Raw genomic sequence first — 14,038 nt, forward strand, 5'->3', positions numbered from 1 at the left:
GCTTGCTGTTCTGAGGCAACACCACTGGTTTGTGTGTACACACACACACACACACACACACACACACACACACACACGGCTGCCGACCTCTCACCTCCTGCCCGAGACTCCGTCACAGTGCCCCCAGGTGACCACGCCCACGGCCGCCCAGCCATCGGAGGACCTGCCGCTGGGCTTCACCAGCGGCCTGGGAGCCAGGGCAAAGGTTTAGCCTGCACAGGCGGCTGCGAGCAGAACCGAGGACAGTCAATTCTCAGCACAGACCACAGGACCCAGGACGTGAACCGACAAGAAGTCGGAGCAGTAAGCTACCGGCAGAACGGCTGCAGGGTGGTCCTCCTCGTGTACAGAGAGGACAGATGCTGAAACAGATCGAGTTCCTGAGATCACAGTGATCAAACACAAAGACCGTTCACAGCCTAACTAGTCATCTCAGGAAATCCACCGAGAGAGAGAATAAGAGTTTTTAAAAATGGTTTTCTCAGACTGTTAATTCAACAATCTTAAAAAAAAAAAAAAAGGTGTACCACCATAAGCAAGGCACCCTGTGAGCTACCAGGAAGATACAGAGATGGCGAGACACGGTTCAGCCCCCAAAGAGCTTACATGTCACTATTCCCTCGGAAGGACAAAGAGTCAGGCAGGGATGTGAGAGGACGCTGGCAACCGGTGAACACGGCGGCCACATGCCAGCAGGCTGCCCTCGGCGGCTGAGGCTGCAGCCTGCTCTGAAGGCCGGAGCCAGGAGGGAGAGGGTGCTCCAGGCTGGGGAGAGGGACAGGCACGTGAGGGAAAGGGGCGAACACTCCGGAAAGGCGGGGAGAAGCTGGAGCCACACCGTGTCCTCTGACTCTGACACGAAGACCTCTGGATTCTGCCCCTGCCAGGGGCCCCCAGCTCCCCACCGCAGGCCGGCATGAGACGCCCCTGTGCAGAGCTCACGTCCTGCCCTCCTCCAGCCAGCGCGGCCTCGGGCACACGGAGCCGGCCCCAGGGACCCCCAGCACGCGTGCGGGGCAGTCAGCACCACATACTCGGTCATCGGAGGTAAATTCCCACCTTTCAACTCGTCAAGGGCCCAAGCATGCTAATCCTCGGCGGGAGGCAAGGCCCCAGCTGACGTGGGCAAAGCCCCACGCCCCAGCACGCACAATGGACAGAGAGCCCAGGTCTCAATCCACCCGTTCCTGGCACATGGCAACTGGGGCACAGAGCGTCAACAGCTGTACTCCATTCCTGACACTGAGACGTGCTTTATTTTTCTTTAGTAAAAGCTAAAGCATGACCACTTCTTGCGAGAGGCGAAGACTGACATCTGTCCCACAGAGAAGGGCCTGCAGACCTCTTGAGAGAGCAGCAGTGTCTCCTCCGAGCCCCAAGTGGGAGAACCTGGTTCCCAGAACCAGACACTGACCCTTATCGGAGCTGCCCGGGGTCCAGAGAAGGCTTCCCGAAGTCTGAGAGAAGCTGAGGAAGGGAGGCGGCCCCGGGCTGGGCACCCACCTTCTGCGTCCCGGCCGGTCGTGGCAGCCGCTCACGGGCAGGCCGCAGCTGGGGCAGGCACAGAGGCCTGGCCGCAGGGACGGGGCCCCCTCCCAGTGCCAGCGCAGGCCCAGCGCCCTAGTCCTTCCATTCTGAGAGACTGCTCTCGGGGTTCTCCACCTCCTACCCTTGGCAGAGGGCACGACCGAGCCGGGAGCAGCACCACAGGGAGGACAGCCATGAGGTGGCAGCAGGAGACAATGAAGCTCAGTGCCACGGTCTCTGCCCTCGAGACCCTGGGTGGCACTTCTCCTTCTCCAGAATGAGCTCGGAAGGAGATGTGATCCGTGGGGGTGGGGGCTTTGGCTGTGAACCCCTGACACTGGGAAGGTTTCTGGTGGCACTTGTCCCTCTAGTAAACAGATCCCCGCCTCCTGGTCACCCTGCAGATTCTGTTGTGACTGGCTTCTCTGGACCAATTCTCCTCTACCCCCAAGCCCCAAACCCCCAGAGCCAGCATGTGGCAGGGCCGGCCTCTCACACGGGCAGGACAGAGTCACCTGGAAAACAAAGGGAGACCTGAGCGGAGGTGGGAAGACCCCAGCAGGGAGAGGTCTCTCCCCGGTGCGTACATCACAGGTCCTAAAAGCACTACGTACATCTCCAACGAGATTTTTACAGAGATGATACAAATGAAGTAATAATAAAGTTCTAATGAAGAAGTTTATACACAGACATTCCAGAAAAGCATGAAAGAGAAAAAAGGTGACATGAGAGAGTCGCTCTTGGAGGCTGACCCGTGAGGCTCGGTGACAGGGGACAGCACAAGGGACATTTGACAGACACTGACCCACCTGGCAGTGCCGCGGGTCACAGTCTCAGGAAGAAATGACAAATATAAACAAACGTAAAGGGCAGCGCGCTGTCGGCCCCTGGCGGTCGGGCAGCGAGCCAGCCAGGCAGCGGGGGAAGACGAGGCGGACGCTCACCTCATTTACCTCAGCATGAGTTCCAGCCGAACCACGGACTTGAACGTGGTTCGGCTGGAACTCATGCTGAGGTAAATGAGGTGAGGGAGCCTGATGGGGGACTCGATCGCAGGACCCTGGGATTATGACCTGAGCCGAAGGCAGAGGCTTAACCAACTGAGCCACCCAGGCGCCCCTAAAACATCATTTTATGTTGATGTTTCTATTCAGAGAAAGTATGGAAAAGCCACTGGCCATTTACCCCAAAATATCTCCTCAGATTGATGCCTAAATATGTCCTTTGTGGGAAAAACACTGCTCTAAGGCTTTTTTTTTTTTTAAAGCCTTTCTTTTTCTTTTTAAAGTTTTTATTTATTTATTTGACAGAAATCACAAGCAGGCAGAGGCAGGCGGGGGGGGGGGAAGCAGGCTCCCCGCTGAGCAGAGAGCCCGATGTGGGGGGGGGGGCTCGATCCCAGGACCCTGAGATCATGACCTGAGCCGAAGGCAGAGGCTTTAACCCACTGAGCCGCCCAGGCGCCCCTGCTCTAAGGCTTTTAGCGCCCGCTGTAGCTACGCCACGCTGCTGGGGCTTTGCATGTGGGACTCCGTCTGAATCTCTGCATCAGTGTCCTGAACTCTTACCAGAAAATACAGAAGAACAGAGACTTTAGACACCAGAAAGAAAGGAGATGCACCAGGAAAAGACATTTACCGGCTCTTCCGTGACAGCGCTGTGCAGTAAAGAAGAGGTTCTTTTCTTAAGGAAGGGGGGTGTACTGGGGTGAGTGCGAACCCCCAGCAGAGGTGACCTGCCCGTCTCCGCTTCCCCCAGCGTGTCACCCGCCTCTACGGAGCCGGGCACATCACATCCCTGGGAGACGCGTGCAGGGAGTCACGAGATGGCCGTGCCCTAGCTGTGCTCTTGAACATGAGCTCCCAGCTGAGCCCGATGTCCCTCCGGGAGCCATGGTGATGATGTTCGCTGGCAGAGCTGACTGGGCTAGACCAGGTCACTTCGGAGGCCATCCGAGTCCAGGACCACACTGCGTTTAGGGACTGTCCCAGGTGCAGCTCCTCAGAGGGCCAGCAGCAGCGACGAGAATCTGTGTCTAACAAGGAAATCTCAGCCAAGTGGAGGACAAACAGAAAAGGGGCAGAGGGGAGAACAATGTGCCTTCAGGGGGTTGTCCAAATGCAGGGTAAAAGTGAAACCCTGATACCCTAAAACATGTCCAGAAGGTCTGGCCCCCCCATCCTTTAACCAGAAGCAAACCACATGCAGGTTCTACAGCCCCCACCACAAACATACTCCGGAGAACCTTCCAGAACCACAGAGAGGATTGTTGACAAGAACTGGAATGTCCTCACCTCCACTAGCCACTCTGTGTACTGAAGCGGCCCTGCCAAGACGGACCCCCAGTACCTGCCTTTTCTTTCCCCCAGGGCTGGCTGCTGAGACCGCCCCACCCGACGCCTGCACATCCCACCCGTCTGCGGGACTTGGGGCCCCGGGGGCCGGCGGCCAGGCCAGCGCGTTCCGACTCCGTAACAGAACTCGGGAGGCTGCAGAGACGTTCCGGCCACAGACAACTGTCCGCTTCTTCAGAGACGCAGGACCCGAGCCTCGTTCCTGCTCACCTTTGTAAGAAAAGGCAAGGGAGGTCCTGACCCTCTTACGACGACACCGCGAGCATTCGTGTCTGGTGCGCTCACAGGAGGGCCTAGGAGATTCAGCCCAGAGCGAGTCCCCTCGACACCTGTCACGGCTGACGGTGACACGGGATGCAGGAGGCGCTCCTGCCTCACAGTAAAGATGCAAACCCAACCCCTGTGGAAGGGAGCGAGGAGTACCCGTGGGAGTACGGACTTCCAGTCCCGGCACCGCAACCTTCCCCCTTCCTGCGCACCCCACGCTGCGCGGCTTGTCCAGCGCAAGGCTGGCCCCGTCCCGGTACTGCGCCAAGAGGACGGGCTCGGGCCATAAGTCAATGGCAGGGGGAGGATTTCTGTGGTCACCCGAGAATCCAGGATCCTGGCGGAGAGGCACTCTGCCTAGCTCTACCCCACGCCTCTTCCTATAATAATAGGATTTTACACTCACATAGAATCTCACAGCTTAACAGGTTTCTCCTTCGTCTCCGTTCTTATGTGCACAACAAAGCCCCGCTACGAACTCCGACGCTTCCTGACGGTGAAGGTGGCCCTGCTAGCTCCAGTTTGCCGATGAGGCAGGACTCACTGAGCAGGACACTCTAATGACACACACAGCCCCGTTCGCACGCCCCGGCCGAGTCCCTGGATCCTCAGTGCCTCGTACCGCAGTAACCGAGTTCACTGCAGCTCAGCGTCGCAGAGCATCTGCCTGTGCCCACCCTGAGCTCGGAGCTCGGATTCAAACGGCTCCGGCCCCTGCCCTGCACAGAACACCAGGGCCGGGTGAGGAGGCGTGCAGGCCCGGAGCTGCAGCCCCCGCGGCCGCTGGGGCCATGCTCACGCAGCACTCGCAGCACACCCGGGGACACCAAGGAGCTCAGACAGGTCAAGCCTCTGAGCCAGGGCTTGGAAGGACAGATGGATTCCCCAAATGGAGAAGCAGGGACCAAAGCTGACACACGTATCCAGGAAGGCGAGGCGGCCAGGTGCCTGGGGACTGGGGGCACAGCTGCGGTCAGGACCCAGGACACATCAGGACTGGCCGGCACCAGAAGAGAGCCCAGCATCAGCTTGCGAGGGCCTCGTGTTCCACACGCCAGGGAGCTTGGGTTCCAGCCCAGAGGAAAGGTTCAAGGGCGAAACAAGGGGGACTACGCGTTGAAGAGATGGGCCGAGGTCACTGGAAGCCGGCCTGTGGAAGCCGCCGCTCGCTCCTCGCCCGCACAGCGCTGCGCTGGGAACGGAGGCGCGCCGGCGCCACACAAGGACAGAGCCCAAAAGCATCCGTAACGTCTGGGTTATGGATCAGAGATTAGCGCGGCAGGAAAACGTCCCACTTCTTGAGACACAACCCCCACTCACCCTTTCCTAGGTGTGCTCTTTGGGTCCTACGGACCTAGAAGGGCGGCTCTGTGAGGGGCGTGACGTTGACACTTCCCTCTCTGCCCTGGGGTCTTGGGGACCTGCCAGAGCCAAGTCCGTCTGCTCTCCTCACTTTCACGCCTGCCCGAGAGCGGCTGCTGCATCTCCTTGGGATCCCTACGGGACCTGTTTTAGCAGCAGTTAAAAGGGCAACTGTGCTGGCCTCCTGAGTCCCAAACAGAGGACAGGACGGAGTGCTCCTGGGAGGGGTGGGGGTGACGAGAGCAGCCGGCAGTTCCTGAAGGTGACTCATTCCAAACAAAGCTGCCCATGAACCCTGTCTCTGAACCCCAAGCTCTAAGTCCCCAGCCCCAAAACGGCGCCCCACTCTCACCACCATGAGCCATGCATGTTGGACATTAGGGCCTCCAGGACAGCTGGAGGCTGATGACACAGGACCCCCTGAGTCAGCCTCTCGAGGGACTCTTCAGCAGGGTCCTTGGGAGTCTGAGGCCAGCCCCCACCTCCCCCGGAAGGCCCAGCAGGACATGAGGGGGAGCACGCGGCACGGTGACCAGCAGTCATGGTGTGCCTGGGCCAGGCTCACACCCACTGTCCCGAATCATCAGTAAAGTGACCTCTTCCTTTCCCACGAGAGACCCTGGCGACCGTGGACTCGCCCGGCAGCTGGATCACCTCCTGCGGGGGTGCAGCCTCTCCTCACGGCCCCTCCCACGCAGAAGGATTACCACGAGCCCCTCCGTGCCCCCTCCCGCAGCCTCTCCCACATGCTGCAGCTTTCCGAGTCACCCGCGGGTACGGTCCAGCATGAGCGGTCTCAGAGGTGAACCCTAGAAATGTACTGTGTGGTGAGCCAGGTAAAGAAAAGCAGAAAAAGGCCCCCAAAACCTGTTCCAACTTTCCCAAAACCTACCTTGAAAGAGAGCACAATGTTTATTTCAAACTTCCCCATGTTCGTTACGAACGACAAAGCAGCATCCACTTCGCTGTCTGTCTGGTGGCCGTCTAGCGTGGGCATCGCCAGACAGACGCGCGTCCACGCGCGACACGCTGCACACCGCAGAGTCTGAACCCCGGCCTCGCAGGGCTCCCTCCCCAGCTCTCTTCCGGGGCCCTCAGCTGTGTTACCCCCTCCCTCGGAGCCTCCCTGGGTGCCGTGGGGGCGCGGAGAGGGTGAAGGAAGTCCACAGATGCCACGGACCCCGCGGTCCCGAGCGACACCGAAAGAGGAAGGTCCGACGGGCCCTGCACGTTCCCTCCCACTCGTCTCACCCCCTACGGCGGCTGCCCCCGCCGTGCTCTGACGCCTGCGCTTTTCACCATGGCCCTCGGTCAGGGCGCGGTGACCCCAGAGCCCGGAGCTGACTGTCACTCAGAGCCGGGGAGCACGGACACTCGCGCTAGGACACAAGCCCCGCAGAGCAGCGCCCGGGGTGATCTTCCCCGAAGAGCAGAGACCGGGCTGGGGGCCGGGCGGGGGCCCTGCTCTGGGTGAAAAACACACTAAGTCACACGCAGCCCCACGCAGGCCTCGCCCCCGAACCACTCACGACCCTCCAGTCCTTCTCCTGAGAACAGTGAGGGAAAACCCCGAGTCTGGGGGCCGCTCCTCCCCACAAGGCAATAAAACTGTCATCACAGGACGTCCTGGCTGGACGGGGACAGCCGCAACCCCCACAGCGGGCGCCCAGGCGGCACCGGGACTCACCGTCCTCCCCGGGGGCTTGCAGGACCATCTTCCCCAGCCCAGCGGGACCCTGACGGAGCCGATGTCGTTTGTCTAAGGGGCACCCGACGACGTTTCCCTGGGCAGGGGCGGGGGGCCAGGTGGGGCCCGGAACACCTGCCGGCCTCGGTCACCACCGCCACCGCCTCTGGGACAGCTCAGTGCTCCTTCCTGAACTGCGGAGCCAATGAGCCTCCGCGGCTGAGGCGTCACGGCCGCCGCCCAGTTCCTGAAGTGGGGCCCAGAGAGCTTCCGAGGAGTTAACCGCCTCCTCCCTGGATCCGGCTCGGGCTCGGGGCCGAGGAGTCTGCGGCAGCACCCACCGTCCCTCCGCAGATCCGGCCGGAGCACGGGACACAGCCAGCTGTCCCCTCTCCCTTCCCTCTGCGAGCACTCGCTTAGAACAGAACCACGGCAAGTCCCGGCACTCACACCGCCGTGACAGCACATTTCCGAGGAGAATGACTAAGAGATCGCAATCATTACGGTATGCCGTGAGGTCACAGGCTAAAAGGAGAAGGCAGATGTTAGAGGAACAACAGCAAGAAAAAGCTAAGGGCAGTATTGCCGATACAAGTTTAATTTTATCTCCGTCCTATTTTCTACCTGTCGTATCAAACTGCTCGTCTCCCCACACTCTTCCATTCACAAAGGATGTTTGTTGTTGAAATCAGATTAACGAGTAATGAGGGGAAAAGCCTTATTAATCCCATCACCCAGGGATGACCCCTGAAGAAATTTTGGTAGATGTTACTTTTATTGTTCCAGACTTTTGTTCTGTGTATTATACTCTCATTCTGTCTCGGCCTCGCTCTGTGTGTACACACATTTGCAAATATACCTTTATACCTCCACAGATCCTACATGCGATACGTGTAATAATTACATTACATAACACACGAGACGTATTTCTTTCTCAAGATGTACTTACATGACCTCAAGAGAGAAGTATGTAAGTAGGCATAAATATGTATCGATAGAGAAATACAAAGAGAAACAAAAATTGAGTATTTTATGTGCTATCTTATAACCTGCCATTTTTCACTTACGACACTTTTCAATGACTGTAAATGGACACTTATCACATTTTTTATTATCCACGGTATAGACTGGGTATTTAACCAATGCCAGACTGTAAGACTTTGAAGCGGTTTCAATTTCTGCCAGTCTCACCGCCCATGTGCACACAGTTCGGTGCGTCTCTGAGGGTCCTCGGAGCAAACATTCTCGGAGTCTGGCCACCGGCTCTCGCTACTCCCTTCACGTGTTCATGGGAAGGATCACAGGGTCCCTGCCTCAGTCACTTCTCTCAAGTGTGTGCTTAGGACATCACTGCTGTAGGCCGCGTTTCCTGGATGCTCACCCTGTGCCCATGGCCGACTCACGTAACCCCGAGAGCACCCTGTGAGGGCTTCTCTTTGGCCCTGATTTATGGAAGGGACACTGAGGCCCAGAGGCATCACATGACTTGCCTGAAGTCTGGCCGCAGGGTCCCTGCTCTGTTGGCTCCCCCGCAGCACCCCTGAGCCCCCCTCCCCACACTGGTCCTGGTTGTGGGGGCCCCTCTGACAGCAGGTGTGCACGAGGCCTGGACCTGCCGTCCCGAGGCCCGGGCCACGCTGCAGGTAGAAATGCACGTCTACAGCAAGACACCAGCCACGCTCTGGACGTGGCCACAGGTGCCTCAAGGGCAGTGGCCTCGGCCCACACTTACCCCTCTTGCCTAATAATAAATAAACAGACAAACATATTTTTAAAAACCACTCTGTTCTGCAGAGGCAAGTGACAGAGACCCAACTCCTTGCCCTTGGTTTAATACTTCAAAATCAGAATTAACACTTTTTCCTCTGCGCCCCCTCCCATAACAAGAGCCAGGCCAAGTCCCCTCCAGCCCCATTTCAAAATCTAAGTTTACTGACTCCCAAATCAGCATTTCTGTCTCTGGTGCTAGGGCCGGTCTCTGATGCCAATCCCAGCTTTGTAGAGGCCGGGTCCCTTCTACTTCCCACGACTGTGGAGCAGCAGAGTGCCTCTCTGGAACTGACGCCCAGAGGCAGGCCGGCCTGGCCCCCAGGCACAGACACACACCACCTTCAGACACTGCCCAGGTGCGCCACCTCCCTGACAGGACAGACTTCATTTCTGCGAGTCTGACCGCCCAAAAATGGCTTCTCAGTGGCTAGGGTCTACACTGACCTGATGACCGGTGGTGCGGATGATTTTTTCAAGAGTCCACGGTATTTGCTCTTTTATGAACGGCTTATTCATATCCTTCACCCGTTCTCCTCTTGGTTATCTTTCCCTATTGGTTGGCAGATGACAAATCCTTTCGTATTCTTTTCTCACAACCTGTCACTTGTTTTTATCAGCAGGTGTGGTATCTCTGCCTTACGGAAGCTTCTGTGTTACAAGCAGGTCTGTCGTCTCTTCCTCCCCCGGCTTCTCTCAGCACTTACTGAGCACGCAGAGTGTCGGGCAGCCCATGGCGTGTCGGGGACCGGAGGTGCACCAGACGGCCACGGCCCTGCCCTCGGGATGCTTCCACTCTACTGGGAGCTGGGGAGGGCAGGGCGGCGAGCAGCAAAATACACGTGTGTTGGAAGAGAGATGCCACGTGGCTCGGGGCGGAGTGCGTGGTCAGGGCTGGCTGCTCCTGGCCAGGGCAGCTGGGGCACAGCCAACGGCGGCCAGAGGTGAAGGCAAGGCCGGGGCCGGGGGCGGGTGTGAGGAGGCCTGCTGAGGGCCTCGATGGCTATTTTAACGACTGGTTTCCACTGTGGGTGAGACGGGAAGCCCCTGCCCAGGGCTGGAACGAAGTGAAGGGCCTGACTTCATTTGTGAGGAGGGCGCTCTGGCCGCTGGCTAAGAGCAGGCTGCAGGGCAGCAAGGCCAGAAGCCGGCGGCAGGGTTGGGGGTACCACAGTCTTCCGGGTAAGAGATGACGGCAGCTTAACGCAGAAAGTGATCGGATTCATGTTCTATTCTAAGGCAGAGCCAGGAACTTGCCAATGGATCCCACGTGGGTGTAAAAGAGGTCAAGGATGGCCCGAACCCTCTGGTCTGGGCAGGCAGAAGAATACGGATGCCATCTTCCAGGTGGCAGGCCGCCAACAGGGTCCCTGCCCCACGGCCCGGGGCGTGCCTCAGCCTGCTCTCCGGCCCTGGACCTCGCGACTCACAGCCTGCCCCACTCTGCACGGCTGCACGCCCTGCCATGTTGCCCAGTTCACGCCCCGAGAGAGGGACTGTAAATGACTCACATGGTATCCACCATCCCTGTGTGGGGACAGTGGGCCCCCTTCGGGCCAGGTGCCTGTCCCGCTCTGTGAGCTGCCGGGAGCACGGTGGGGCCCGGCAGGCGGGCGTCACACTGCCTCCTGCGCCACTATCCTCTTCCAAAGCCCGAGCAACGAGTAACACTGTTAAAAAAGTAGCGACTGAAGAGGCACGTCTCCAGGTCCTTAAAACAGAAGGTTAACTACTAAAGCACCAAATTATATGCTTGACTCGCTCATAAAGAAAGTGACATCGTAACTTATCATCCAGATCTTGGGACGTTCTCAGGCCGCAGGTGGGTGCTCCTTGCGATCCCGTCGGCCAGCAGGCATAACCCGGGCCTTCCTGGGCTAACGGAGGCAAATCACCACCAGGCCCAGCGACGGCCTCAATCCCGAAGAGAGTGGGTAGGATTGCAGCGCAGCTCTTTCAGCAGAAGCTGTGCCCAAGTTCAAAGGACACTGTGAAGTCCTTAGGAGAACAACAGCTTGCTACAAAAGCAGGACAGTCACCTAGGCCTCAGAGCCGTCGGAATGATGAGACGAGAGGCAGAGGAACTGGCCCGGAGCCCCTGTCAGCATTAAACCAACAAAGTGAAAAGCAACACTTTATATCTACTCTTATTAAAATCACACAGAAGAGGGGCACCTGGGGGGCTCAGTCGGTTGGGCATCTGCCTTCGGCTCAGGTCATAATCCCAGGGTCCTGGGATTGGGTCCTGCCTCGGGCTCTCTGCTAGGCAGGGAGTCTGCTTCTCCCTCTGCCTCTCTCTCGGTCAAATAAAAAAATAAAATCTTCAAAACCACACAGAAGGGTGTTTGGATTTCAGGTGTTTTGACGTAGGCATTTTATATTTTCAATGAATAAAATAACTTAAACAGCCTTAATCCTGTACCCCAGCCTCATCTTCTCCGGTGACAGGTAAGAGCATGCAAATGTGAAATGGTTTAAAACAACACAAGGTGAAAACGTACGTGAGTGTTCATGTAACGTTCCAGGGCAAGTTTTTTCTCAGCATCATACCCACGTCATTGGTCATAACCCCGAGGGGACAGAGTACACTCCAGGTGGGAGCCTGGGGAGCCCACCAACAGACTGTCTTAAAGTCATGGTGGAGTCCAGGGCGACTCAGTGGTGGAGCTCCCCAGGGTTAGCAAGGGGCTCCTGACCAAGGCTAGGCCTGCAGGAGGAGGTGGCTGGCTATAGAGGAGGACAGGGCTCAGCTAAGCCTCAGCTGGGGACAGGGAAGGGCTGGGGACAGGGCTCAGCTAACCCTCAGCTATCTGGCAGGGAGAAAACACCTTGACCTCTTTCTCCTTTGACCCTCCAAGCCTCTGGACAAACCCAGCGGGGGCCACAGGGCAAGGCAGCCTGCAGACGCAGTCCACCCCAGGCAGCCTCCAGCCCAGCAGGACGGAGAAGGCAGATGGCAGACGCCGGGGGTGCGGGGCCCCCCCCAGCAAACCGCAAACTGCCAAGAGCCTCTGCTCGCGTCTGCATGGCCCCGTCAGCTGCCTTGAAGTCTCAGCTACTCGTCAGTGTCAAGATCCTCCTTAATGGGACCCTGCTGCCCGTCCAGGTTTTTCTCTTCCCCCTCGTGCCTGGTTTTTCTTCTTTAACCAAAATAACATGCACACATCACATTAAAGAAAAAAGTACCGATGGCTTAAAACAGAAACCCACAGCTTCCTGCCCAACGGTAGCGCCCCCCGCGGTCGTATCCTGCTCCGCAGAGGCAGCCCTGTCAGCTCTCTGTTCCGCGCCTCACCTCCCTGCCTCCCAACGACACACGCACACCCTCTGTTCCGGAGTCTCCAGTTCTGGCCATCCGCGGCCTGTCGCGCAAGCTGAAGACTCTGCTTTGACCCTACGCCCCCCCTCAAGGCGCACGCCGGGATGGTTACATATAAGCTTGGGGCTAAATCAGCACCTGCTACTCCCATAAACACTGCCCACAGCTTAGCGGTACGACCTACTATGATTACAATTAGCACGGGATGCCGTGAAGGGTCTCTTCTGTCTCTGTGTGCTTGGCTCTCGGCACCAACAGAGGAGACTGGCCACCGGAGCAAGCAGGCCAGAAACCCGCCCCAAACCCCCCCGCCCCAACCCCCCCCAAACCCCCCCTTGCCTTCACCCTAGCACCCTGGCCGGTCCTTCCACCCTTTCCACACGCCGCCCCCGTTTCTCTGACTCCATTTCCAGGTCCTTCTCCTCTTGCTGGGGCATATCCTCTGTAACTATCAGAGAAAGCACGTGGAGGGCTGGGTTTCCATCACTGCTCTGGATTTTGTGTGTCCAGAAACACCCCTGTTCCTCTGGCTGGACATAGAACTGCGCCCTAACATCACTTCCTCACGATGGCAAAGGTGTCCCCTGTCTTCTGTCCCCACAGCACTGTTAGTGACCGTGCCATTCTGACTCCCAGAATTTTCTATGGGATCTTTTTCCTGCTCAGACAGCTCTCCGGGTCTTTACTCTCGGCGCTGTGTGGTTTTGTAACAAAGTGTGCAGGGGTGGGTCCGTTCACATGCACCGTGCTAGCCCACAGGCAGACCCCCCAAGTCTAAAGGCTCAGAATCTTTGATGTCCTACCCTTTTTCTCGGCTCTCACTATGCAATTTCTGTTGGACAACTGGACCGCCACTGTGGATCTTTTAATTTTTATCTTTTCACTCCTACTTTTCGTCTCCTCGTGGAAGTGTTCTTGCAATGGCCTGAATGTTTGTGTGCTGAAACCCTGAGCTGATGGCATCTGGAGGCGAGGCCTATGGGAGATGATCAGCTTGGGAGGGAGCAGCCGCACACGTGGGACTGGCTGCCGTAAAGGGCCAGCTGGCTGTCCTTGTACCTTGAGAGCACACGGCAGGATGACAGCGCTCCCCGAGCTCGGAAGGGAGCTCTGAGCAGAAAGCACTGACGGGGGCCCAGCTAGGACCCCCACCCGGCTCTGGGAGAGCCACGCCGCCCCGTGTGTGATGCTGTCACAGCCGCCAGCACTGGGATGGCACTCTACTTCATCTTTTAGCCTTTGTACTGTTTTCTTTTGGCTGTTTTAAATTTGTACAAAGTCCCTCTTGATCTCTGAATATTCCTTTTGGATAGCATCCTATTCCTGCTTCGTCGATACCACATCTAAGACTCTTAAGTACGAGGCTTTTAAGTGTTCTCCCAGGATGTGTTTTCTCAAACACTTTTTCTTCTAATTGCTTTGTTCTCCTGTTTATTTTTTATTATTTTTTAAAGATTTTATTTATTTATTTGACAGACTGAGATCACAAGCTGGCAGAGAAGCAGGCACAGAGGAGGAAGCAGGCTGCCCGCTGAGCAGAGAGCCCGATGTGGGGCTCAATCCCAGGACCCTGGAATCATGACCTGAGCCGAAGGCAGAGGCTTTTTTTTTTTTTTTTTTTAATTTATTTGACAGACAGAGATCACATGTAGGCAGAGAGGCAGGCAGAGAGAGAGAGAGAGAGAGAGAAGGAAGCAGGCTCTCCACTGAGCAGAGAGTCCGATGCGGGGCTCGATCCCAGGACCCTGAGATCAT

General features: G+C 57.4%; 1 protein-coding gene across 1 annotated transcript in view; it reads right to left on the reverse strand.

Moving 5' to 3' along the window:
* Positions 1–7,245, reverse strand: part of LOC111160467 (cytohesin 1) — a 40,022-nt gene extending 32,777 nt beyond the window's left edge. Inside the window, exon 1 of the mRNA XM_022523611.1 lies at positions 7,198–7,245. Coding sequence (XP_022379319.1) covers positions 7,198–7,225 — 28 coding nt within the window. The 5' untranslated portion in view covers positions 7,226–7,245. The remainder of the gene's footprint in view (positions 1–7,197) is intronic.
* Positions 7,246–14,038: the final 6,793 nt, after the last annotated feature.

The sequence above is a fragment of the Enhydra lutris genome, unplaced genomic scaffold (genome assembly GCF_002288905.1).
Source record: "Enhydra lutris kenyoni isolate GAN:26980312 unplaced genomic scaffold, ASM228890v2 scaffoldscaffold75, whole genome shotgun sequence".
Taxonomy (NCBI): domain Eukaryota; kingdom Metazoa; phylum Chordata; class Mammalia; order Carnivora; family Mustelidae; genus Enhydra; species Enhydra lutris.